The sequence below is a fragment of the Dasypus novemcinctus genome, chromosome 7 (assembly GCF_030445035.2).
Source record: "Dasypus novemcinctus isolate mDasNov1 chromosome 7, mDasNov1.1.hap2, whole genome shotgun sequence".
NCBI lineage: Eukaryota > Metazoa > Chordata > Mammalia > Cingulata > Dasypodidae > Dasypus > Dasypus novemcinctus.
Window position 1 is genome coordinate 44445006 of NC_080679.1, and position 24459 is coordinate 44469464.

The 24459-nt window shown below is 36.3% G+C and overlaps 1 protein-coding gene and 1 pseudogene across 11 annotated transcripts in view; one reads left to right on the forward strand and one right to left on the reverse strand.

Annotated features, from left to right (window-relative positions):
- The first annotated feature begins 2764 nt into the window (after window positions 1-2764).
- Window positions 2765-24459, forward strand: part of ORC2 (origin recognition complex subunit 2) — a 94283-nt gene continuing 72588 nt past the window's right edge. For 3 of the 11 annotated variants that reach the window (XM_071216192.1, XM_071216191.1, XM_004458919.4), the window contains exons 1-7: window positions 2765-3036; window positions 6205-6253; window positions 7209-7312; window positions 7800-7943; window positions 17405-17494; window positions 21860-21952; window positions 22621-22652. In XM_071216192.1, the coding sequence (XP_071072293.1) occupies window positions 7216-7312; window positions 7800-7943; window positions 17405-17494; window positions 21860-21952; window positions 22621-22652 (456 nt within the window). In that variant the 5' untranslated portion in view covers window positions 2765-3036; window positions 6205-6253; window positions 7209-7215. Of the gene's footprint in view, window positions 3047-6204; window positions 6254-7208; window positions 7313-7799; window positions 7944-17404; window positions 17495-21859; window positions 21953-22620; window positions 22653-24459 lie in introns of all 11 variants that reach the window. The other 8 variants (XM_071216194.1, XM_071216193.1, XM_012525325.4 and 5 more) reach the window with 6 other exon arrangements.
- LOC139439345 (solute carrier family 35 member F5-like) lies at window positions 11830-13169 on the reverse strand (annotated as a pseudogene).

Here is a 24459-nt window from a genome sequence, read left to right on the forward strand (position 1 = left end):
ATTCTTTCTGCCCTTTACCTTCTCTTCCCCTCTGGGACTCCCATGATGTCTATGTTGGTATGCTACATGCTGTCACTCAAGTCCCTGAGACACTGCTTAATTTTTTCTATTCTTTCATCAGTTTCTCTTCTGACTGTATGATTTCAATTGTCCTGTCTTCCAGTACACTGATTCCTTCTTAAGCCAACTCAAATCTATTGTGTGCTCTAATGTATTTTTAATCTCTACTATTGTGACTTTCATCCCCATAATTTCTGTTGTTTCTTTTTAGTGTTCTCATTCTTTTGGCTCACACACTGTTTTTGTGTTTTTTTTAAAGATTTATTTTATTTATTTCTCTCCCCTTTTCCCCCTGCCCTATTGTCTGTTCTGTGTCCATTTGCTGCATGTTCTTCTTTTTGTCCATTTCTGTTGTTGTCAGTGGCACAGGAATCTGTGTTTCTTTTTGTTGTGTCATCTTGCTCCGTCAGCTCTCCATGTGTGTGGCGCCATTCCCGGGCAGGCTGCACTTTCTTTCGCACTGGGCAGCTCTCCTTATGGGGTGTACTCCTTGCACATGGGGCTCCCCTATGCGGGGACACCCCGCATGGCATAGCACTCCTTGTGCACATCAGCCCTGCTCATGGGCCAGCTCCATGTGGGTCAAGGAGGCCCAGGGTTTGAACCACAGACCTCCCATGTGGTAGACAGATGCCCTATCCACTGAGCTAAGTCTGCTTCCCTGTTTTCTTAATATGCTTTGACATTTTATCCATATTTTCCTTCATTTTCTTGAATTGATTTCAGAGACTTGTTTGACCATCTTTGATTAGTTGTTCCAAATTCTGTGCTTCCCCTGAAGTTTTAATTTTTTCCCTTGACCGAGCCATATCTTCTTGTTTCTTACTATGGCTTGTAATTTTTTGCTGATGTCTGGGCATCTGGTTATCTTGATGACTTAACTCTAAAGTCAGTTTCCCTCGGTTAGGGTTTTATTTTGATTGGATTTGTGTTAAGGCTCTTCTTTTATGGTCTGGACCTAAATTTCAAACTATAACCCAACTAGCTGCTGGTGGTTCTGCCCTTTAAGATGTACATGAAATGTACATAAAATTCCCTTCTATGGAAAAGTTTAATGCCCTATCCAAGATTTCTGTGAATACATGGGGGAATTTTCCATTTTATCATTCCCTCTGGCGTCAACTTCCTACTTGTAGATTTTTAACCCCATTCTGCATGATATATGGCTCTTTGTTTATAGCCACCCTGGTTTTCAATTCAAATGTGAAACTCAGCTTCTTCCCTCTCTTTTCCACACATATGCCATAAAAAACAAAATAAAAATATACCACTCAGACCAAAGTCTTTAATTCAGTAACAGGCTTTACTGCACACTTGGGGAGAGATGCAAGAGAGTTCACTCATAGAAACAAAACACAGTGAATATTCTATTCAATATTCTTCAATCTCCAAATTTTTAGTAACTCTTCAAGCATTTCACTGTTATTAGGTTATATTCTCTCTTCCTTTTCTGTCTCTATCAGCTCCCTAAATAACTTATTTCCAATGTAGAGAATATTACCTTCCTCTTTTGTTTTTTAACCCCTGCTAACCAAAATAATGAGTTTTCCAGGAACATTGAGGTATCCAGGCTTCCATCATTTCTCTTTCTCTCCTGGACTATGTAAACAGCTTCCAGAATGGTGTGATTCCACCTCTTTTTTCCTACAGCTCCTGCCCTACCTCCTTTATCCAGAGTGATCTTTCAAAACTGATCTGACCACTGCCCTGAGGGCCAAACTAGCACTTCATAATAAGGACCCAACTCTTGGTACTTCCCTCCTGGCACTTTATGCACCTGCTATATTGACATGGGCCTTCTTCTGGGAAAGTTCCCCCCCCCCCCCTCCTCTTTGTCTGGAATAACTCTACTCACGCCTCAGGTTTCAGTTAAACATTGTTTCCTCCAAAGAAATTGCCCCTATCTCCTAGTCTTTAATTAGATACTCCTATCACATGCTCCAATAAACACTTTACTTCCCATATCATAGTATTTTTCTCAGTGTAGCCTGTTCAATATCTATCTTCCCCTATAATATCTACTGCAAGGGCGGAAATCTCATCTGTCCAGCTCAATATTGCAGCCTCACCATCTCGTATGCAGAGGACTTTTTTTTTTCTTTCTGACTGAATCCAAATGAAATGGTATTGCTAGTGGATAATAAGGTTTTCTGCCCAGGTTCTTTCCTTTTCTCCCTTATTAATTCTTACTGTATGCATTCCTTCTATGTACGACCCCCTCCAACTTGTCCTATAGCACTCTGATCCCATCTCCATGTTCAATGGCCAGACCCTCATTCTCTTCTCTATAGAGAGGACGGTCTCCCCTCCTCCCCGCCCATACCCTTTGAGATGCATGAGAGCCTACCTTGCACGCCAAATGAAAAGTTAAAAACAAAAACACGCGAATCCGTCCCGTCATCTTTTTCAAGAGAAAAAAAAAGATGTCTAGACAAAGCAATGAACATTTGTAAGGGTGTCTCAAGACACAGAGCAAAACGCAGAGCAATCAACTTCCCAAATCTCAACACCCAACCAACATTTCCTTCTCCCTTCCCCGGAAACGGAAAGAGGAAAGGAAAGGCCCAGTATCTCTGCGCGTGGGGATTCGTTTTCCCTCTGGTTTTCTGTTGGGCAGGGCCGACTGGCTGGTGCCGATTCGTAGGCAGAGCCGTCGTTCTCGGCCGTCTCGGCTCCTTATTGGCTGTCCGCGGCACCGCCCCTTGAGCAGGGCGGGAGATTTGGTGTGTTGCAGGCAGGACTCCCATCCCCCGCCGGCCTCCCGGGCTCTTCCTGCTTTCCCAGGCTGCGGTGTTTCTTCCGAGCTCTTGGTTCCTCCTCTGGGGCTGAAGCCTCTTACCGTGTGGGGACGCCTCTATCCGGAAGAGTCCAGTAAGGAGTGCGAGGCGGCTCGAGCCGCGTCGGGCGGGAACCTGCCAGCGCTTTGTCGGGTCACGGGAAAGTCTGCCTCCCTCTTCTTAACTCTTGGCTCCTGGGGTGAGTCCAGGTGCGCCCAGCCCTGGCGACCGATCGGGGCGTCCGCGTCCTAGGTTGCTCGTCTCAGGGCTTTCCTCCGGCACCCGGGGCAGGGCCTCTGTACCTCCTCTTCCCTCCTCCCGAGGCTGCCGCCCTGCCCGGGCAACCCGGAGGACCCCGGGCCGGGGGAGCGCAGCTCGCTGGTGAGCAGCGCGAGGCCCAGGCCCCAGTCCCTGTGTACTTGTTGCAATGAGAGGCTCCCTCTTCCTTCATCTGTCTTGCCTTCCCAGCTTTCTTGCCTTACGTGCAAGGGACCCCAGTAACAACGTACCTGTTCCGCGGTTTAAGGAGCCCTCTGCTTGTAAAAGGAGAACACGTGAAAATCTGTAGGTAAAGTAGGAAAGCGGCCTGTGAGAGGTGCAGGTACAATGAAGGATGAGGAGGAAGATATCATCCCAGCCTGGAATCACCAAAGGGAATCCTGCTTTGGTCACCCTGGGGCGATGCTTGGTTGTAAAGTGTTGATAAACCAGGGTCTTTCGGAAAAGGTTCTTAAAAGGATGTTGATGTATTGCTTTTAATTTAATCAAATTAGACTAAAATTTACTAATGGAACCATTATATCTTCCCTGAGTTAAATTGCAATCTGAAGAAAATTAGCATAGTTCTACATCTTTGTGTAACGGCACTGCACTTTAAATGGACACAATTCAGTTATTTAATGAGCACATTTTATGTTGTTAGATGTTGGACGAGATATAGAGATATACAAGAGATATGCTTGATTAAATTGAAGTTTAAAGTAAAAGTGCCAATAATAGCAAACATTTTGTGGACTACTTTTATATTCCAGGCACATGATCTCATTTAATTGTCACAACTCTGTCCAAGATCATGCCGCTGTAAGGTGTGAAGATGAGATTAGAACCAGGTTTATCTGATGTTAAAAATTGGTGCTTAAACTCCAATCTATATCATCTCCTTTTAAAATGTTTAAAATGGTTCCTTTTTTTTTGAGGAGCTGGGGAATTGAACCCAGAACCTCCTATGTGGGAAGCCAGGATGCAATCACTGAGCCACATTGGCTCCCCTTAGTTGGTTATTGGGTTTGTTTGCTTGTTTTGTTTTTGGGAGGACCTCTATCTGGGAAGCAGGCGCTCAGCCTCGAGCCATATCTGCTGGCATTCACTTGGTACTGCTGTATTGCCTTGTCAACTGAATGTGTGTTTTCTACCCCTAACTTTTTTTTTTAAAGATTTATTTATTTAATTCCCCCCGCCCCCAGGTGTCTCTTCTCTGTGTCTATTTGCTGCGTCTTGTTTCTTTGTCCACTTCTGTTGTCGTCAGCGGCACTGGAAGTGTGGGCAGCGCCATTCCTGGGCAGGCTGCACTTTCTTTCATGCTGGGCGGCTCTCCTTACGGGGCACACTCCTTGTGCGTGGGGCTCCCCTATGCGGGGGACACTGCCGCGTGGCAGGGCACTCCTTGCGCTCATCAGCACTGCGCATGGCCAGCTCCACACGGGTCAAGGAGGCCCGGGGTTTGAACCGCGGACCTCCCATGTGGTAGACGGACGCCCTAACCACTGGGCCAAGTCCGTTTCCCCTCTACCCCTAACTTATTGAAAGCACCCAGAACAGTAAATGATTGCTAAATATATATATATATATATTTTTGGATACTGTTGGGTAGTGTTTTTCAGTAACTGTTGAAGAAGGAAGGAAGATTTCTTATGAGGGTTTGGTAGAAATTGATTCAATTTGACAATTCTGTACTATATAATAAGATCCCTTAAAATTTAGATAAGGAAATTTACATATTAGTGCACTCCTCCACAAACAAGACGGAGGTTTCTTCTGTCCAGCTAATTCTTATTAAAATACCATAAGGAAATTAACTTAAGACAATATCTAACTGCCCAGATTATATGTCATTAAATTTTCCTTTAAACACCCCCACCACCACATCACACCCCACCCCAACTGGCCTCCCCCAAGGAACCACTGAGCTTTTGCTAATAAGAATTATGTACTCAACTGTTTCACTTTGATTCCCAGGAAACCCAGAGACAAAAAAATTCCTTGTATAATTTTTATTTTTTGCTTTTCATGACATTTTGTCTGGTCCAGACTCTCTATTAATATTATAGTTTATCAGTTTTTTATTGCATTTCTTCATTGTCATTGCCTCAAATCCTTTGTGGAATGCAGTGGTATATAATTAAGTAAAAATAGATTATGTTGAGTCTGGTCATGCCATTGATGTATACTTGATAAAATTAGGGATTAACCCAATGATCAGGAAACTTAAGGGAACTTATAAGAAGTCTTTGGATATTTCCTACCATATGGGAAAATGATTGGACATATTATGAATAGTTTCCAGAACTCAAAGCAAGCATTTAGGATAATATACTTTTATTTAATGATCAAAAAGGTGTGTGATAAAATAGAATGATCAGGGATTTTGGAATCGGTCAAACCGGGGTTTCAGCCCTAACCCACTTTCTAATTGTGTAAATATGGATGAGTAATTTAAAATCTAACTTAAGTTTACTCATCCATAAATTGGAAAAATCATATATATAATATATGTAAAACCTACCTCAAAAAATCTGCATCTAATGAGCTGGTGTATGTAAAAGTGCCAGAGTGTCTAAAACAGTGCTTGACAAACACCCCTTCCAAAAACTTGTTAGTTTCTTTATTTATACAATGTCATATAGATGCATTAAACTTTTTCGCTTATATATTAGGGCATCATATAGTAGGAAGCAATGTCATGACTAAAAGTGGCCCTGAAACACATGTTTTACTGGCAGTGGCTTTATAAATTATAGGTAAAGTATTATTTATACACGAAGTATAAACCTCATAGAATTCTTGTGAGAATTAAATGAGAATACACGTAAGGTACTCAAAGCTTTGTCTAGCACATAGTTGAGTGTTCAAATTTTGACCTTTTCCTTTACTCTCTAATATCCAGATCTTCTCATTCTGTAAGTCCTCATGGCCAAAATGATAATTTTTTTCTTTACTATGCTATCATAATTTACCTCTGGCTTTATAAGGTCTAAATTTATCTTTTCATCTTATTTTTTAAGACCCATGAACTTCTTGATTTTGTCCTTTTGCTTCTGGTTTCCTGTGACTTGACCCTGACTGAATTCTTTTTATTTTTTATTCACAGGAGACATTACCTATATTTTCCAGCTGCAGAATGTGTAGTAACTTTAAAGGTAAATGAAAACAGAACCAAGTCATTTCAGTGTGACAGTAGCGAGAAAAAAATTCACCAACCTTCAGTTAATCTGAATGCAAATAACTGTTATATGAGGGACACAGTTCATTAGTCAGGAGAAAAGACAAAAACAGTGTAAGAGAAAGGATAGAGGGGAAAAATTCACAGGGACACTTTTTTTGGGTTTACATTTTTGGGTAAACTGGTTAGCTGGGACCTCGTTGGAATCATATTAATTAGTTTCAGGTCATTAACTTTTTTAAATTCTGAAACTAAATTTTGTCAGAGTAGTCAAAATGTATCAAACCTTTGCTTGCTAACCAAACTCTGAAGTTTGTTCATTGAGGATTTGACTATAAAGTATTGGAAAGATTCATGTTTGCTATTTTGTTACCAAGATAACCTAGCAAGCTAGAGTTATAACCATAAAATTGTTTGGTAAACATGCAGTAAAATTAAAGGGAGGTGATGGAGGATTAGTTGATCAAGACTTAGTGTACCAGTGGACCAGTCTCCAATAGACTATCTCCCTTAGTGAACAGATAACAAGATAATAGTGAACAGATAAAATCCACCAAGTCATTATTTTTTCTTTGGCTCCCTTTTCTAAGCTCCTCTTAACCCTTTTTCTTAATGTGATTGTACTGTAGATACCTTACTTATATCTTTCTTTACAAGCAGAATTGTTTTCCTGAGATTATATTTTAGTTGTCTCAATTGAATTTGGCTATTCCCAAAACTCAAATATCTCTCTATTCTTCCTGCATTTTTCAGACAAGGACCTGACACCTTTAATCAAAAACAAGAATACAGTAATGCATAATATAGCTTTCATGTTTAAAAAAAGACTTTTTGAAGTTGCCGTATACATATATTCCTTATGTTAATGTTTAATTTATTTGGCAAGTTGGTATGAATTTGTCACTTTTGAGTGATTTCTTGCTTTTGTTTAGATTGGCAATGATGAGTAAACTGGAATTAAAGGAAGACAAGATGCTGGAGGTTCAATTTGTGGGGGATGATGATGTTCTTAATCACATTCTCGATAGAGAAGGAGGTACTGAGTAATTATATAGTCTAAGAAATGCTTATATAATGCTTATGGATTATCCGCTTTTTAAAATATGTTAATATTCTTTCTATTTTGAAAATGTAGCATAAAATATTTGATCTGGTAATATTGTTGATAAAAAACTGCTTTGCTATTTGGTTGATTTTCCACCTTTAATTTAAAAATTAAACATAATAAAGCCTCAGCTAATATGAAGTGCTCTGCAGCAGTGGTAAATAATTACCCACGTAATTAAAATGTGTGGTTATTTTGACCACAAATAATTATACTTTAAAGGTGTTTCTTTTTCTTTAATTGGTTATGTAAACTGTAGAAGCATGACCAGTACTTTTAATCAAACAGAAAACACTGAGAATTTTTTCCAGCTTTTAAGTAATGACAATATAAGTAGTATAATTTTTTCCTTATTTAAATATAATGTTTAAAACAAATTTGTACCTGTCATGTTCTAATTCTTTACCCGTAATTATAGGAGCTAAATTTAAAAAAGAGCGAGCTCAGCTTTTGGTCAACGCAAAAAAAATAATAAAGAAGCCAGAATGTGACTTGGAGGAAGATGACCAGGAAGTCTTAAAAGATCAGAACTATGTGGAAGTTTTGGGAAGAGATGTTCAAGGTATTTGACGGGGGTAAATGTATGTTTGTATTTCTGCCAGTAGCAGATACTGCTTTACAGGAAACAAGAATAGTCTGGAAGATGAGGCATTGGTGTCCTATATTATGATGTTTTTGATAAGAAGAGCATTTGTAATTAGTTTGCTAAAGGTTGCCAAGCTAATATACCAGAAATGTGTTGGCTTTTACAATGGGGTTTATTAACTTACAAGCTTGCAGTTCCAAGGTTGAGAAAAATGTCCCAGTCAAGGCATCATCTGGAATGGTTTCTCCCCAGGCTGCCATGTGATCAAGCATGTGGCAGGGCACTATGGCAGCATCTACCAGCCACTGTCTTCTCCAGGCTCCATTGGTTTCAGCTTCTGGGTGCTTCTGGCTTTCTTTCTGCGCCTATGGCTCTCTCTCCCGGATTGTATTGATTTCAGGTTCTGGTTTCCAGGGCTTCCTCTTTCAGCTTCTAGGAAATTTTCACTGTGTCTCTGCATGTTTCTCCCTTTTATGAAAGACTCCAGTAAGAGGATTAAGACTCATCCTGGGCCACACAATCTAACTGAGGTAATTTAACCAAAAGTTCCCACATATGATAGTTTTACATGCACGGGAGTGGATTAGCTTTAAAAACATGATCTTCTGGGTCCACCTGGCTTTAAACTGTCACAGTTTGTTTCAGGTTTTTTTCCACAGTTCTCTTTCTAACAAACAACCATTACTGCATTTAATTACTTTTAGAAAGAAGGACTCTACAGACCAAGTACTCTATAGATTATTTTTTAAGATACTTGTATTTTAACTAATTTAAAAATAATTCCATAAAGCAAGTCACTTCATTACTACCTTGATGTTCTTTACAGAAATAGTTGGGAAGAACGTCCAGAAGTAGTGTTGATTCTTGTTTCAAACCTCTGCATGCTGGTATTGTTTGTGTTTTTTAATGCCTGAGTTAGATTCTAGCTGGATTATACTTAAAACATATTTCAGTCTTCGGTTATATTTTAGTCATGGCTCTTATGGGTACAAGAATCACATTCACTCACATCTTAAAAAAAAAAGGTCAAGGAAAGAAATCAGTATCCTTGGGCATTAAGGGTGTTGGAACTGAGACACTGCTATCCTGGGTCTCCTGCTCTCCCTCATGTTCTCTGTGCATCTGTTCTATTTTCTCTATGCCACCTATCTCTTGCATGCATGTGTTTTTTACTCTCTCATACTTGTCTTATAAATGACAATCATGGCCACTCCTGACCTGTCACCTCTACTTAAGTCACAATACTTCTGGTTTAGTTTTTAGTGTTAAATGATTTTTTTTTTCCAGTTCCTCAGTTCCAGACTCTCAAGAGTAGATTTAGCTCAGCTCATCTTTTGATACAGGACATAGAAATGATATATAATTGGAAAGCCCAGAGGTGAACCACATTGGGTTATCTGTGCTTATTCCTTATTTCGTTAACTGTGATGGGGCAGAATCATATGATGCATAACAATGACTACTGCCCCTCAAAAGGTTTAGGGGTAGGGTGGATTCTCTTAAAAGTGTCCCCAAGTGGACATTTGACATTTTTAGGACATATTCTGAATAGAACTTTGAGTTCTTGATTACCAGTTCTGTTGTGCCTAAGAGTTTGAAACCAGTATTCTTAAAGAGAAACTTTTGTTTTCTTAAAAATTGTTTATTGCAGAGTAGTGCAGCTCAGTGGTTGAACATGTGCTTCACATGTTCAATTCCCAGGACGTCCTAAAACAAAAACAAAAACAAAACAACTCCCTTTCTTTGTAAAAGTAATATATATTTGTTACAGAAACTCTAGGGCAGTGCTCCCAACCTTTTTTACGTAACAGTACCCACAACCAATGATGATATTGGAAGACATACTGGAATAAATGGAGGAGGATGCTTCAGACTAAGAGCAAATGCTCCAGGGTCTCTGACCCTCAGACCCACCCACTCTGTAGACCATGACTGGCATCCTCAAGAGCCCAGGTGGAGTGTTAATATCTCTGCATGTCTATAACCCAAACTTTTTTTTTTGTATAATCCCTATATATGAGACTTTTAATTATTTTTATTACATATGTAGTTATCATATTACAACTCCTAAACAATTTTTGATTTGCACAGCAGAGTATATTAATCAAGTTATCATTAAAATAGAGGCTATTCAGTAATGGAAGAAGAGAAAAATGTACTACGTAAGCAGTGAGTATGAGAAGGAGAATTGTGAAGTAAAAAATTCCTTATAATTAGGGTAATAATGTCAACATAGGTAGCACTGCATTGTCTAGTGTTTTTTTATTTTATTTTTAAAAGATTTATTATTTCTTTCTCTCCCCTCCCCCCATGCTCTCCCCATTTGTCTGCCCTCTGTGTCCATTCACTGTGTGTTCTTCTGTGACCGCTTCTATCCTTATTAGCACCACTGGGACCTGTGTTTCTTTTTGTTGTGTCTTCTTGCTGTGTTAGCTCTCCATGTGTGCGGCGCCATTCTTGGGCAGGCTGTACTTTCTTTCACGCTGGGCGGCTCTCCTTACGGATGCACTCCTTGCACGTAGGGGGGACAGTCCTGCGTGGCAGGGCACTCCTTGCGCACATCAGCACTGCGCATGGGCCTGCTCCACATGGGTCAAGGAGGCCCTGGATTTGAACTGCGGACCTGCCATGTGGTAAGCAGAAGCCCTACCCTTTGGGCCAAGTCCTCTTCCCTATCTAATGTTTTAATATGCTCCGTATAAACTTGAATTTTAAAGGCTCATATTAAACAACCCTGGATTAGGTTCCTTCTAATGATACATACACAAAATAGCACTGAAATTATTATTATTTTTATTTTTTAAGGAGGTACTGGCCTCATACATGACCTCATACATGGGAAGCAGGTGCTCAACCACTGAGCTATATCTGCTCCCCTGAAATTCTTTTTTTTTTAATTCTATACTTCAGTTTTCCCTAACACAAATTTCTAATCCCAATTTAGCCCCATACAATACTATTCAATTTACTGCACCATTTTACATGAAATCTGAATTACATTTTTCAGTCTCTATATATTAAAATAATAGTGCAGCTATCAACAAAATTCCTAAAATTTCTGGAAAGATGTTTACAGTGAGCTCTTGATAAAATAATATGTGGTCACATTTATATGAACTTAATATAAAATTGCAAAAACACTTATTTGAAAAAAATTAATGAATTCAATAAACTATCTGGATATTGTGAAATAACTATTCACAATGCTAACCCTGAGGTAATGCAGAATTCTGAAGAACTTCCCACGTTATGTATTGTTTTAATGTTATAGGATTTATTGAATTCTAATTCTCTGAGGACATTTATTAACTTTGATATTCTATTTCCCCACTAAATCTAGATAGCAGAGTTTAAAGTCATGATTAAGCTACCTAATGGTCTTATACTTTTTTTTTTAAGATTTATTTATTTTTCCCCCATCCCCTCCTCCCACCCTGCTGTTTTTGCTATCTGTGTTGTATTCTCTTCTCATTTTCTCTCCTTTAGGAGTCACTGAGATTTGATCCTGGAGAGCTCTGATGGGGAGAGAGATTGCCTGTCAATTGCACCACCTCAGTTCCTGGTTTCTACTGTGCTTTACCTTGACTCTTCCCTTGCTTCTCTTTTGATGCGTCATCATCTTGCTGCATGACTCATTTGTGTGGGGCACTAGCTCACCACGCAGGCACTTGGGCAGGCACTGGCTCACCACATGGGTACTCCTGCAGGCACTGGCTTGCTTTGTGGGCATGCTTTCTCTCCCAGGGTTTGAACCTAGGTCCTCCTATATGGTAAGCGGAAGCTCTATCAGTTGAGCCACTTCCGCTTCCCATGGTCTTATACTTAAATGCTATATTCTTGGTATATAATACTGCCTTAAAATTCAAGTTCCAAACATATAAGAGAAGACCTGCCACACACACACAAAAAAGCTTATTTTTGTTACTAGTGTCGTGGAAAGTTTCCCCACAGTTTTCAGTATAGATTCTTGTTCTTTCACAGCAGAGTATGACATAGACAACAATTTAGCTTCCAATGCATGGCTTAATGGAAGTTGTCAAATCTTCAAAATATTACTGAACCTTACTTAAGACTTTTTGGGAGTTTTTTCAGTGTGTGCCCTCAAGTGTTTCACTTGGAAGATCATAAAATTTCACAGGAACATGGAGAGGTGTGCTCAAAGAACTCATAGTTGTATCTGTTAAGCAAGCAGCAAAGTAACCTTTAGCATCTGCAGAAAAATGCAGCATACTTTCCTCAAAATTCTCTTGTATACAGTTGTGTCCATGGCTTCCAAATAGTAAAACCCAATAGATGTAGAACAAACATACATGTTTTTGGAAAGGTGCTGAAGAATGGTTTGTTGTACTGAGTGAAAACATACAAACTAAGTTCTGAGGAAGCCACCCATATCACATCAAAAAGTAGGATAACAATCCCAAGAACTATTCTCCTGCACTGAAATCACTGCTCTGGGAATTCATTCAGTTCATGATAAATGTACACACCATTTGCAGTCTTACTTTAAGGCCTTTCTGAGATCTTCAAAAGCAGTGTGTGAAAACTTAGCAGACCTGAGTCTAAAAGGACATGAAGAACTCAGCATGTCTCCCTGCCTGGCTGTGGTGTCCTGGTGGCCAGCGCTACAGCAGCAGCCTAGAACTCAGAGACCTGTACGGATGGAAGTGGGCAAGGGGAACAGAACTGGAAACTCCATAACTTTTGTTTCTGCCCATTAATTGGGAAGCTATGCTTTAGAGTAGTGTTTCTCAACATTTTTTCATTATTGTCCTTTTTAGACATTTTCCTCCTAATTGCCCCCATCCGTGAAATTTTAATACTATAGATATGCTGTATATCTATTCATGTACTGTGACCTCTTAGAGGGCCACAGACCATTTTAATGTCTAAGATTTTTTTCATCCACCTTCCTCACAATCAATTTTTGCCCCACTGCCAACAGTATCATCCCTTTTGAGAATGTGTGCTTTAGAGAACTTGAAACTTAAACATTTTGGTATATATCCTCTGTACATGCATGCCTACACTTAAATAAATGCATATAGCTTATATGGATGTGTTTATTAAATAGGATATTGTGTTATAACATGGTTTTTTGCAATTAATAATAATTCATATACATGTCATTAAATGTTCTTCTTCACTATAGAAACTATTCCATAATGTAGATTTACCATAATTTAGTCCCCTATAGGTGGACATTGTAGGTTATTTCCAATTTTTGCTACATTTTTATACTAAACCTCTGTATATTCATTATTATTTCCTTAGGAAATTTGCTAGAGAGGGAGTTGCTTGCAATACCCACATGATATGAACATTTAAAAAAATTTTTACATATGGTACAGAATACCCTCCTAAAGTTTAGCTGCTCATACCCTTTAAGATTATAGTACATCTTCCTGAAGAATCAGTTTTGCCCCCAGTTTTTTTTTTGGGGGGAAGGAGGGCAGAGGTCTCATTTAAAATTCATTTTATTTTGGAAATAAGATGCTCATTGTTTTAAAAAGACTTTTTAAAACAATATATCCCATGTAAGTATACAGGGGAGAAAAAACAATGAAAGAGGCCTTCAGTCCCACCTTCCAGAGGTAACCACTGTTAAGTAAAGTAAAACAAACATCTGTGGTGTGTACTGGAGAAACACTGTAGCTGAGGGAAGATCTTGGTGTGTGTTCTCACAGGTTACTTCAGTATGAGGAGTGTATTAGCCGAAGGGGTGTTGATGCAAAATATCAGAAATCTGTCAGCTTTTAAAAAGGGTATTTGGGATAAAAGTTTATAGTCACAGGGCCATAAAGCGTAAGTTACTTCCCGCAAAGTCTGTTGCCACATGTTGGAACAAGATGGCTGCTTATCTCTCTGAGGGTTCAGCCTTCTCTTCCTCCTAAGGCTCCATGGTCCCACTCCTTCCTTTCTCAGCTGTAGGGTAGTGTAAGACTTGTTTCTCGTCCCAGGGCTCATCTTTTTCCAAGCTTAGCTGCTCTGTTCTCTTTACAAGGTCAACTATAGACTACAGGCTAATCTCCCCTGGGGCCTCTTCAGTGCTACCTACTTATGTGGCTGAATCAAAGCCTTAATCATAATTTAATCCAGTAAAAGTAAAACCTCTGAATCTAATACAATCTAATACCCTCAGAGGAACAGACCAGTTTACAAACACAATCCAATATCTATTTTTGGCATTCATAAACAATGCCAAACTGCTACAAGGGATGATAGCTTGTTGCTGAGGCAAGGATTTATATCAGGCGTCTGTATCACAAGGGGTCTACTGTTCCGTGTACAACTTAACCCTTGATATATGTTGAATAAAACTACATATCAGTTACTTGTCAGGGATCATAATCTCAAACTCTTGCAAGAATCAATATAAAGCTAGTTTGAAACTGTTTATGTAAAGTTGCATGTTGATGATACAGTTTAACTGTTTCTCCAAATTCTTAAAATCTATCCCTGAAAGAAATTTTGGTCTTCTATTCATCCCAAAATGATTTTATAGAATTGGAATTTATTGCCATGTCAGATCCTTTATTTGAGGGAACCTATGATAATAGTGTTCTTTGAAACATGGTTAAAAAGATGTTATTGAGTCATTGATGTGTTACTCTTCTGAGGCCTGCCCAAGAAGTTATTGGGATATGCAAATTAAAGCATGCCACCCCATGAGTTTCATTTTAACCCACTAGATTGTCAAAGTTTAGGGAGTTTGGGTAATACCAAGTATTTATTGTACCTACATATCAATGGGAACTTTTTTTTTTATCAATTTTATTGATGCTTATTAATAAAGCATGTAATTCACCCAAAGTATACAATCAGTGGTATTTCGTATAATCTCATAGTTGTGCTTTTATCAGTTCAGTCATTAGTAGAGCATTTTCATTATTTCACTAATATTAGTAACAAAGAACAGATACAATAAGGAGTTGAACACTGATTTTGGAAAAGTTGGGTTCTATTTTATAACTTTGAACTTTCACGGACCTTGTGTCAGCAACTCCACTAGATATATACCCTAGATAAAATCTTGCATGTATGCATTGAACTTGAGACTATGTAAGATGTCATGCAATACTGCTTGTAATAGCAAGAATTGCAAACATCCAAATGGATTAATTATGGTATATTTACACAATGGAACATTACACAGCAGTGAAATTAGATGAACTACAGCTATGGGAAATAATGTGGGCGAAATTTAGAAAAAAAATACTGAGTGAGAAAAACATTTCAAAAGAGACTAGGTATACCATGATATAATTTTTGATATAACTCCAAAAGAAGCAAAAGTAGACAATGCTTTTCGGTGTTGTATGCATTCATGTTGAAATTATTTTTAAAAACAAGGAATAAATTCAAGAAAGTTCATTTTAGGGGAAGGTAGGGAAAGGAAAGAGGAAGGTGTGCCCAAGTAGATTAATGATAATGTTCTGGTTGTTTAGTTGGGTATGGTTATTTAGTTTGTTCTTTGCTTTTTAACATAGGTATGTTGTACATATTCTTATTTTTTTTTTAGGAGGTACCAGGAATTGAACCCAGGGCCTCGTATGTGGGAAGCAAGTGCTCAACTGCTTGAGCTACATCTGGTCCCCTGCCTGTATTCTTTTGTATATACCAAATATTAAATGCTTAGGAACAATTACAGTGGATCCTAGCATACATAATCAACTGGTGGGAACTGCTGTGCAGAGTTATACTAATGGAGCAGTTTTCAAGATTTCTTGATTTTTTTTTAAATTATTGCAGAACCCAGAGAGCTCTTGTTAATGTAGGTTATTTTTATTGTATTAGAAATTAAAGCTGAGACATTTAAAAAATATTTATTAATTTATGTAAAAAAAATAATAAACCCATATGTGTTCACATAAATTACATCATTTTTCAATGAAAAACAACTATTTCCAAATTTGTGAGAAGAGCATTGTTTTGATATTGTTTTTTTAATCGCTTTAATGTCTGGTATAGTAGCAGCTGGCTTTTCATATGTTTCACAACAAATTCTATTTGGTAATGACATCATCACATGTCATATAGTCTCTGAAATATCTTACTGTACATGTTTGAGAAACTGACAGTGAAAAAGTCAAAAAACATCTTAATATTATTATGAAATTAATTTTGACCGTGGAGAAGCTTAGAAATTCCCAAACCGCACTTTGAGAATTATTATACTAGAGAATAGGCTACTAGCCATGTTCAGTATGTCGTAGGTAGCAGTTGTTATGTAAGGAGATAATTGGAGAATATCAATTAAGTCAAGGTCCACTGAAAGCTTCCTACATATAACAACTGTCTAAATCATATCCTCAGTTAATAATCATATTTTGCATGTTTTCTTCAAGAAAGACATTAATAAAGTTCCTTTTGTCTTCTATCCCCAAGCGCAATTACTTTCATGAATTGAATTCATACCTTTAGTCTGGGTTTTCTTTTTTTTGCATATATTTGTGTATCTGAACAACATGTATTTTTTTAAAAGCTTTTATAAACAGTATAATAGTCTATATCATTCTGTAACTTTTTTCACTTTATCCTATATGTCTACATCTATGCATTGATACATATATCTATATAGTATTTATGATAGACCATATTTTATCTCCCAGTTTCCTTACAAATGGACATTTATGTTTGTTTTCATTTTTTCTGTATTACAAATGATGCAGCAATAAACATCTTTTGTACATGTTTCCTTGTGTGTATGCACTAGAATTTCTTCAAAGTATGTTTCTAGGATCTTATACAGGCAGTGTATAAGAGTTCCCGTTTTGCTACATTCCACCAATAATGATAGGATTAGTTTTTGTTATGTTCTATTGCTGATCTAATTTCATTTCAGTTTGTGGTTTTTGTGTCTTTAGGAAATCCATCTCTACTCCAAGGTCATAAATATATTCTCCATTATTTTTTTCTAAGGAAGTTTAATTGCTTTTTTTTTTCTTATTAATTTTATGTAATGTGAGAGGTAGAAAATGAATTTTATACCTTCCATATGAAAAGTCAATTTCCCCAACAAATTTGAGTGTCTTTTACTCCACTAAAATTATAGGAAATTACGGGAAATAATTTGTAATTTGGGTCCAACTTCTTAAAAACATATGTGACCACCTGTGGTTAAGTTTCTGACCATCAGGTAGAGTCTCTGTAAGGACTGAACTGAAAATTTGGCTTCATCTTGGTACCCTGAAGTCGACCTAAGTAGCAACCAACTGAGCACTAGTATAGTTCCTCCACATTCTGGTTTAGTCCTCTGCTATTATGTCTTGTTCTTTATTATATTTTGTATTTTAAAATATTTTGTGTATAAATATTTATTGTTAAAACAAACCTTTATGCAAGGCGGTGGGGGTTACAAAGTAAGTTTTTAGTTGAAATTTTATCTTTTTTTCCTGTTGCCCATTTTTCCTAAATCCTTGTTTCATTTTCTCTTTCAGAATCCTTGAAAAATGGCTCTCCTGCAGATGGTGGCAGTAAAGTTTATTCTTTTCAGCACAGAAAACACTCTGAAAAGATGGCTAAACTAGGTACTCTTCTTTCTGATTTGTATAATAAATATTCACTTTTTCTACCAGGATGTATTTAACTAACCCCATTTCTCCACAATTACCATTCCATTGCATTGCCTAGAATAATGAAGAGAAATGTCATTTTAAATAATACTATCAAACATACTTTCATTAGTTTTTTTCCCCCATTTCCATATGTCTTCTGTTCTCAGTTATAGTATAAGCTTCTAATCATAGGAGATCAGTCTTCATTTTTATCTTGTTTTCCCATAATATCTAATATAGGTTTGTAACAACTTTTTGTTAAGAAAATCAGTGACTTGAGAGTCATACAGAGATACTCTGAATTTATTGAATTAGAGTTTTATACTGTATATAGAAAAACTGTTATTTTCATTATAGAAAACTCATTTCTATAAAATTTTAAGGAATGCGCTATGCTAACATTTTTCTTACTTGAATTACCACCTGTACCAATTACATATGAACTGCTGATTTTAGAAAACTAGACTACACTAAATTGCATGTAGCATTAAAATTAAACTGATAATTTAATTCTTTAAAAAAGAATTCAGGTGACATTGTATTTTGGTCCTGTGGTATGAGAGATCATCATTTTTTAAAGCTTCAAGGAAAGGAAATAATATATGTGAAAACACTTTGAAAATTAAGAAGCTCTATATGTAGATGAAGGTTTGAGAATGTTGAGGTCAAGACCAAGGAGATAATAACTACTTCATAAAATGTAATAGTTGTATAAGAAGGCTTACTATCTATAATTATAAAACACCTATATAGATTTCTCAAGTGTTATGTTTTTATGTAATCACTCTAGTCAGTAAGCATGTAAACACTCACGGTCAAGTGAAAATCACACTTGTCAAATTATGTTGACACTGATAAGCACATATGGGAAGTAATTTTAAGACTTACATGTTTCTGAACATAATATGGCTTAATCATTTTGTAAAATACTGTTTGGTTTTCCGGAAGGGAATGATGTTATCACTAATATTGAACCTAATATGGTATATACAACAACTAAGATTAATTGATGTGTTTCTTAGTGTTTATTATTTACATTATGGAATTAAAGTTTTTAGACCTATAAAGATGACTGGTCCCTGTGTAGGAACTCTTAAGAAGCCAGAGAAGAAAATGCTAATGAAATATTAGAGGAAAAATCAATTAGACTCTCAGACAAAAATGAATCCCTATGATAATGAAGCAAGACAAATGATTTTGAATAATTGTTAGCCATGAGAAGAAGTGTGGAACTCCAAAGGAATAATCAAATAGAAGTCCCCTATGTGAGTGATCAGTATGCACCTAGCTTAAATGATATGTCTTATATCTTTAAGCACTGCAAAAGAGCTAGAATACTGTTCACATGATTTGCATTTTTTTTGTCATCACATTTGAAAAATTACATTTTATTGCCATCATGAAAAGATCGTTTCTGGATGTTTAGTCTTTATTGTGACTGTGGAGTTTCAGGAACAGATTTGATAGACTGATTACACTTCCCAAAATCTGTATTTAGTTAGGACCAATGATATGATGCTCTTAAAAGAGTTTCTTTGACCCATTAAGCATTGTTGGTAATTGTGTTTACATCTAAATATATCAATAAAACAAAATGCCTTAATACCAAATCTGCCGGAAAAGCATATGATTTTTTTACAAACTTTCATTGTAAGACACGTTACACTAAAACTTTACTTTAAAAAAGCATGTGGGGAAGCAGATGTGATTGAGCTCCCGCCTGCCACGTGGGAGGTCTATGGTTTGGTTCCTGGTACTTTCCGAGGAAGACAGTGGGTTGATGCAACAGGCAGGTGTGGCAAGCTGACCCAACAAGATGACACAACAAGAGACATAGGAGGAAAAGCATAATGAGAAACACAGCAAAGCAGGGAATAGAGGTGGCTCAAGCAATTAGGTGCCTCCCTCCTACATCAGGGGTCCCAGGTTCAGTTCCTGGTGCCTCCTAAAGAGACAGGGAAGATGCACAGACACAGAAAATGCAAACAATGAGGGGGTGGGGAAAAATAAGTAAATAAAATACATCTAAAAAAATGTGGCCATGAACAACAAAATGAAAAATAGATAAATGGGACTTCATCAAAATTTAAAACTTTCACGCATTAAAGGACTTTATCGTGAAAGTAAAAAGACAGGTTACAGAACAGGAGAACATATTTGGAAGCCATGTACCTGATAAAGATTTAATATTCGGACTATATAAAGATGTCCTACAACTTAACAACAAAAAGACAAACATGCCACTTAAAAATGGGGTAACATGGGGAGTGGATATAGCTCAATGGTTTAATTTTTAAAAATTAAAAAAAAACTGGAGCAAAAGACTTGAATACATATTTCAATAAGGAAGATATAAAATGGCCGATAAACACATGAAAAAAAATGTTCAACATATTAGTCATTAGGGAAATGCAAATTACCACAATGAGATACCATTTCACAACCACCAGTATGGTAGTTATTTGAAAAATAGAATAAATGTTGGGCAGGATGTGCAGGAATAGGAACCCTTGCTCATTGTTGGTGGTTATGTTAAGTGGTTCAACTGCTGTGGAAAAGAGTTTCTAATTCCTTATAAAGTTAAGCATGAGATTATCATATAACCTGGTTATCCTACTTCTGGGATATACCCCCCAAAAAGTGAAAGCAAGGACTTGGACAGATATTTGCACACTGACATTCATAGCAGCATAATTCACAGTTGCCGAAAGATGGGAGCAACCTACGTGGTCATCAACAGAAGACTGAATAAACAAAATGATGAAATGGAATATTATTCAGCCGCAAAAAGGAATGAAGTCCTGCTACATGCTACAACATGGATGAACCTTGAAGACATCATTTTGAATTAAATAAGCCAGGCACAAAAGGACAAATATTTTGTGACCTCACTGATATTAAATAATTAGAATATGCAAATTCATAGTCAGAAATTAAAATACAGGTTATCAGGAGCCAGGGCGAGGGTAGGGACTGGAAAGTTAAAGTCTAATTGGTACAGAGCTTTTGTTTTGGTGATAGAAAAGTTTTGGTAATGGTGTTGGTGATGGTGGCACAACACTGTGAATGTAATTACCACCACCAACTGAATTTATATCTGAAATGGTTAAAATGGGAAATTTTCAATTGTATATATCTTACAAGAATAAAAATTTTAAAAAACCATGGAACTGTACAACACAAACAATGAACCCTAATGCATAACTATGGATTGTGGATAATAGTATAATTATAATATTGTTTCATTAATTGTAACAAAAATACCACACTAGTCTATGGCGATAATAGGGAAAACTTCATGCAAGAGGGGGTGGGATATGGAAACTATGTTCTGCATGATTTTTCTATAAACCTAAAACTTCTCTAATAAAATACAAATAGACGTAATAGATGGCAGGCTGGATTTGGCCCATAGGTCATAGTTTGCCAACCCTTGGCATGCAGAACCACTATTTATAACTTTTTGTCATTCACAGTTGAAACTAAACAAAAATTATGTGTTAAATAGTGATTCACTCTATTCAAAGTGCTTATATGCACATTCGAGCTGTTTTATGTATTAATATTTAAAGTTTTAAGTTTGACAAATGAGCTTGTTTCTTGCTTAATGTGTATCTGAACATCATCTGTGTTTAATAACACTCAGAGAAGAAAACAGTTTAATGGAGGTGTATAAACAAGAACAGAAGAGATTGTTAAGCAATATCAGCATACTTAGGATATTTTAACTTTCATTTAAATGAAGCAAATGATATATGTTCAAATTATCTACAAACCAGTTGAAACAATATATCCTGTAAAGTTATAGATAAACCGAAATTATCTTTTAGTGAATGGAAAGGATTCTAGATTTAATATATATTTAAACTACAGTTGACAAACTAACCTTGAAATATCCCATGCTGTATTGTGTTTAACTAGTATACAACTCCAGCCACATGTGACACTCCTGTGATTTTGACAACAGACTGGCCCCATATTTAATGACATATTCATAAACTTGAATGTCACAGCAATATTGAATAACTATAAAAAATTTTGAAAGTTTATTCTTAATTTTTGTATTTACCTCATCATGGACCAATAACAGTTTATGGGTAGGAGATACATTTCTCAACTTAGAAGTAAAAGGCAAGCAATCAGGAGATAAATTCACAAAGGAGAGGTTTGGCTAAGGGTGAAGCAGTGGTATCCATATTTATGTAAGTATTTATAAAATGTTCTTCAATTTTAAATCATTTAAGAGCAGTTTTTAAAAATCATTTATGTAAGTTAAATAAGCTCTTTTCCTCTTTAAACAACAATTGTTCATTAAACATTTTGTGTGTCTGTTGACAGCTTCAGAACTAGCAAAAACACCAAGAAAAAGCATTTCATGCAATTTAAAGGATGATCCTGCAATAATGATAAGCGTTCCTCAAAGTAGCAAAGGTAAGACTTGACTTCATGGCTTTGAAGAGAGATTTTATCGTTTCTTCAAGTTTTGGCATGTTCCTTTTTTGCTTATCTAAGTAAATTTTTATATATTTTCTTCTTTTCTAGTCTGAAAAGCCATTCATCAAAATGCATTTAATGCCTCAACCTGTGTGCCTTAATATACCAATATTAAGTAGTCAAGAAAAGGGAAAAATATCTGTACTAACTTTGTGAATTGACAAGACCAATTAGAAATAGTCTTAGAGTCCCTTTGTTATTTGCTTGACAGCCAAATGTTAATGGATTATTCACTTGGCAAATACCGTTTGAAATAAGCCTTTTGGGATTTGGAAGTTACAGGTTGTAGAGAATTGTAAGGGAACTAGTTTTTAATGATCCATTCTAGCTAGATTAATTATTGTACTTTTGAATAATCAACAATAAAAAGGGTTACATTTTTCCTTGTGATATAGATGCTACAGAAATGCAGGAAATAGTGTCATAATGAGAACAACTCATGAAATTAACAGTGGAAATTCAGCTTCTAGTGGAGATGCAATTAATTCAGAATTTAATATTTCATAACTTCTTTGTACAAACTGCAACTTTGCTTTTAATGACACTAAACATGATAAAAAGTGAAGTACTTGCAGTAAGTTATGGCTTTTTGTTTCATTATTTAGGGCACTCTACTTCAGACAAAATTCATTTGAAGGTAAGCAATTAATTAAAAACATACTAGGAAAACTGTTTCAAAGTAAGACATGAAAAATATCCATTTCATCTCTTAATTTATAAAGTGCTTTATAATTTTCAAGTATTTGTCTACTTAAACATCTACCTTATAGGTGAATTTAAGCTTAGAGAGGTGAGGTGACTTGTCTGAGTTCACCCAACTAGAAAGGAGAAAAGCTGAAAAATGAAGCTAGGTCTTCTGGACCCAATTCTTGTGCTTTCTCTGCTATGTCACAACCCTCCCTGGGTATTTTCAACTTAGTAGAATTGGACTGGAAATTTTATGGTTTTTGTTTCGTTTTGCTTTTATATAACTGTTCTGTTGTTTCTTGGGGGTTGACCTTTAAATCCATTAATCTCTCCTTTTATAATTTATATATGAAAACTATATTGGCTATAGAATAGAAAAATTACTGTTGAAAATGATAATTTTTATCCCCATCTGGTTTTGTTTTTTCATTGTGCCTTGTTAGGTGGGCCTTCCTGGTTCTGGGCAAGCCCATATGGGCATGTAGGTATTTCAGGGCAGTGTGTATATGAACGGTAAGTGTGTCCAGGTCTGGGTAGCTTTAAATTTAGACATGCTGGAGTTTGTTTATGGATTAAATTAAGAGGACCCTTTAGATAAGAAAATGAGGATGGACATTCAAGGGCATGGTTATGGTCTGTGTAGACACAGCTTATTAGGCAAGTCTAGATGTGGGATTAGGTATGTCAGACCCTTCCTTTTCTTTAATAATGCTTTTTTTCCTGTATTTCATCTTATATACTGTATCATTTAAAAACAAAATAAAACTCATTTTCATAAAGCAGTTGAGAAATTAGATTTATTAGAGCTTTATTTTTCAAGTTTTGAATCACTACCATTAGTGTATCTTGTCAGCTCTTCAAAACACTGCCAAAAAACCTGTTCATTGAGCAAACTAAGTTTATTAGACCTACAGCAATAAGGGGCACCATAACGAAGTCCTCTTATAGTGTCTTTGAAAAGGGAGTTCAGGGGAAGAGATGTGTGGGATTGAGAGATCTGGGCTCAAGTGGTTTAAGGCAGGTCTTTCAAAATGAGAAACTGATTGGTATTGGGAAAAGTTCATTACATGATATTTTAGGATCTTAAAGTGAATATTGTTAAGTAAACTGTTGTTTGATAACTAAGCTGTTTGCCCTGGGAGTAATCTCTTGTCCTGATGCAAGAACTTTACCCAAAAGAAAAAACTGTTGAGAAAAATTAGTTTTCAAAAATGTACTATAGCAAACAGTAAAGTTACTAATATTTAGTTTGTAGTCTTATCTTCTTGACTAATAGTATTCTGAAAGTTATTTTGATGCAGGTTTTCTCAGTTCTCAATTTGGAAATAGTTTAGTAGGATGTGATCTGCATTTTAAAGAATGAAATAGAACAGGATAGAGAATTTCTGTTTTTTGAGTATTGCTTCATATTTGTTTCAGTTACTTATGCACATGTGCACTGGGTCAGTATGGCAATATATAAAACATTTTCTGAGGATCTTTATCACAAAAGATAAACATGCTGTAATGTATTTCATAAATCCCTGATAAGAGATCAGCTTAATTATTATAGTAGTATTCTTAATATCCCAAATCAAATTTTATTAACATTTATAAGCTATCAACCAAAACCTACCAGAAGAATACAAATTTTTGTCATATTTTCATGTGGCAAAAAAACACAAGGTACTTTCTTATTTTTTTATTGTACTTAAAAATTAATATACAAATAGCAGTGGCATTTTTAAAAATGAAATTTTTTGTCTTTAAACTTTGTT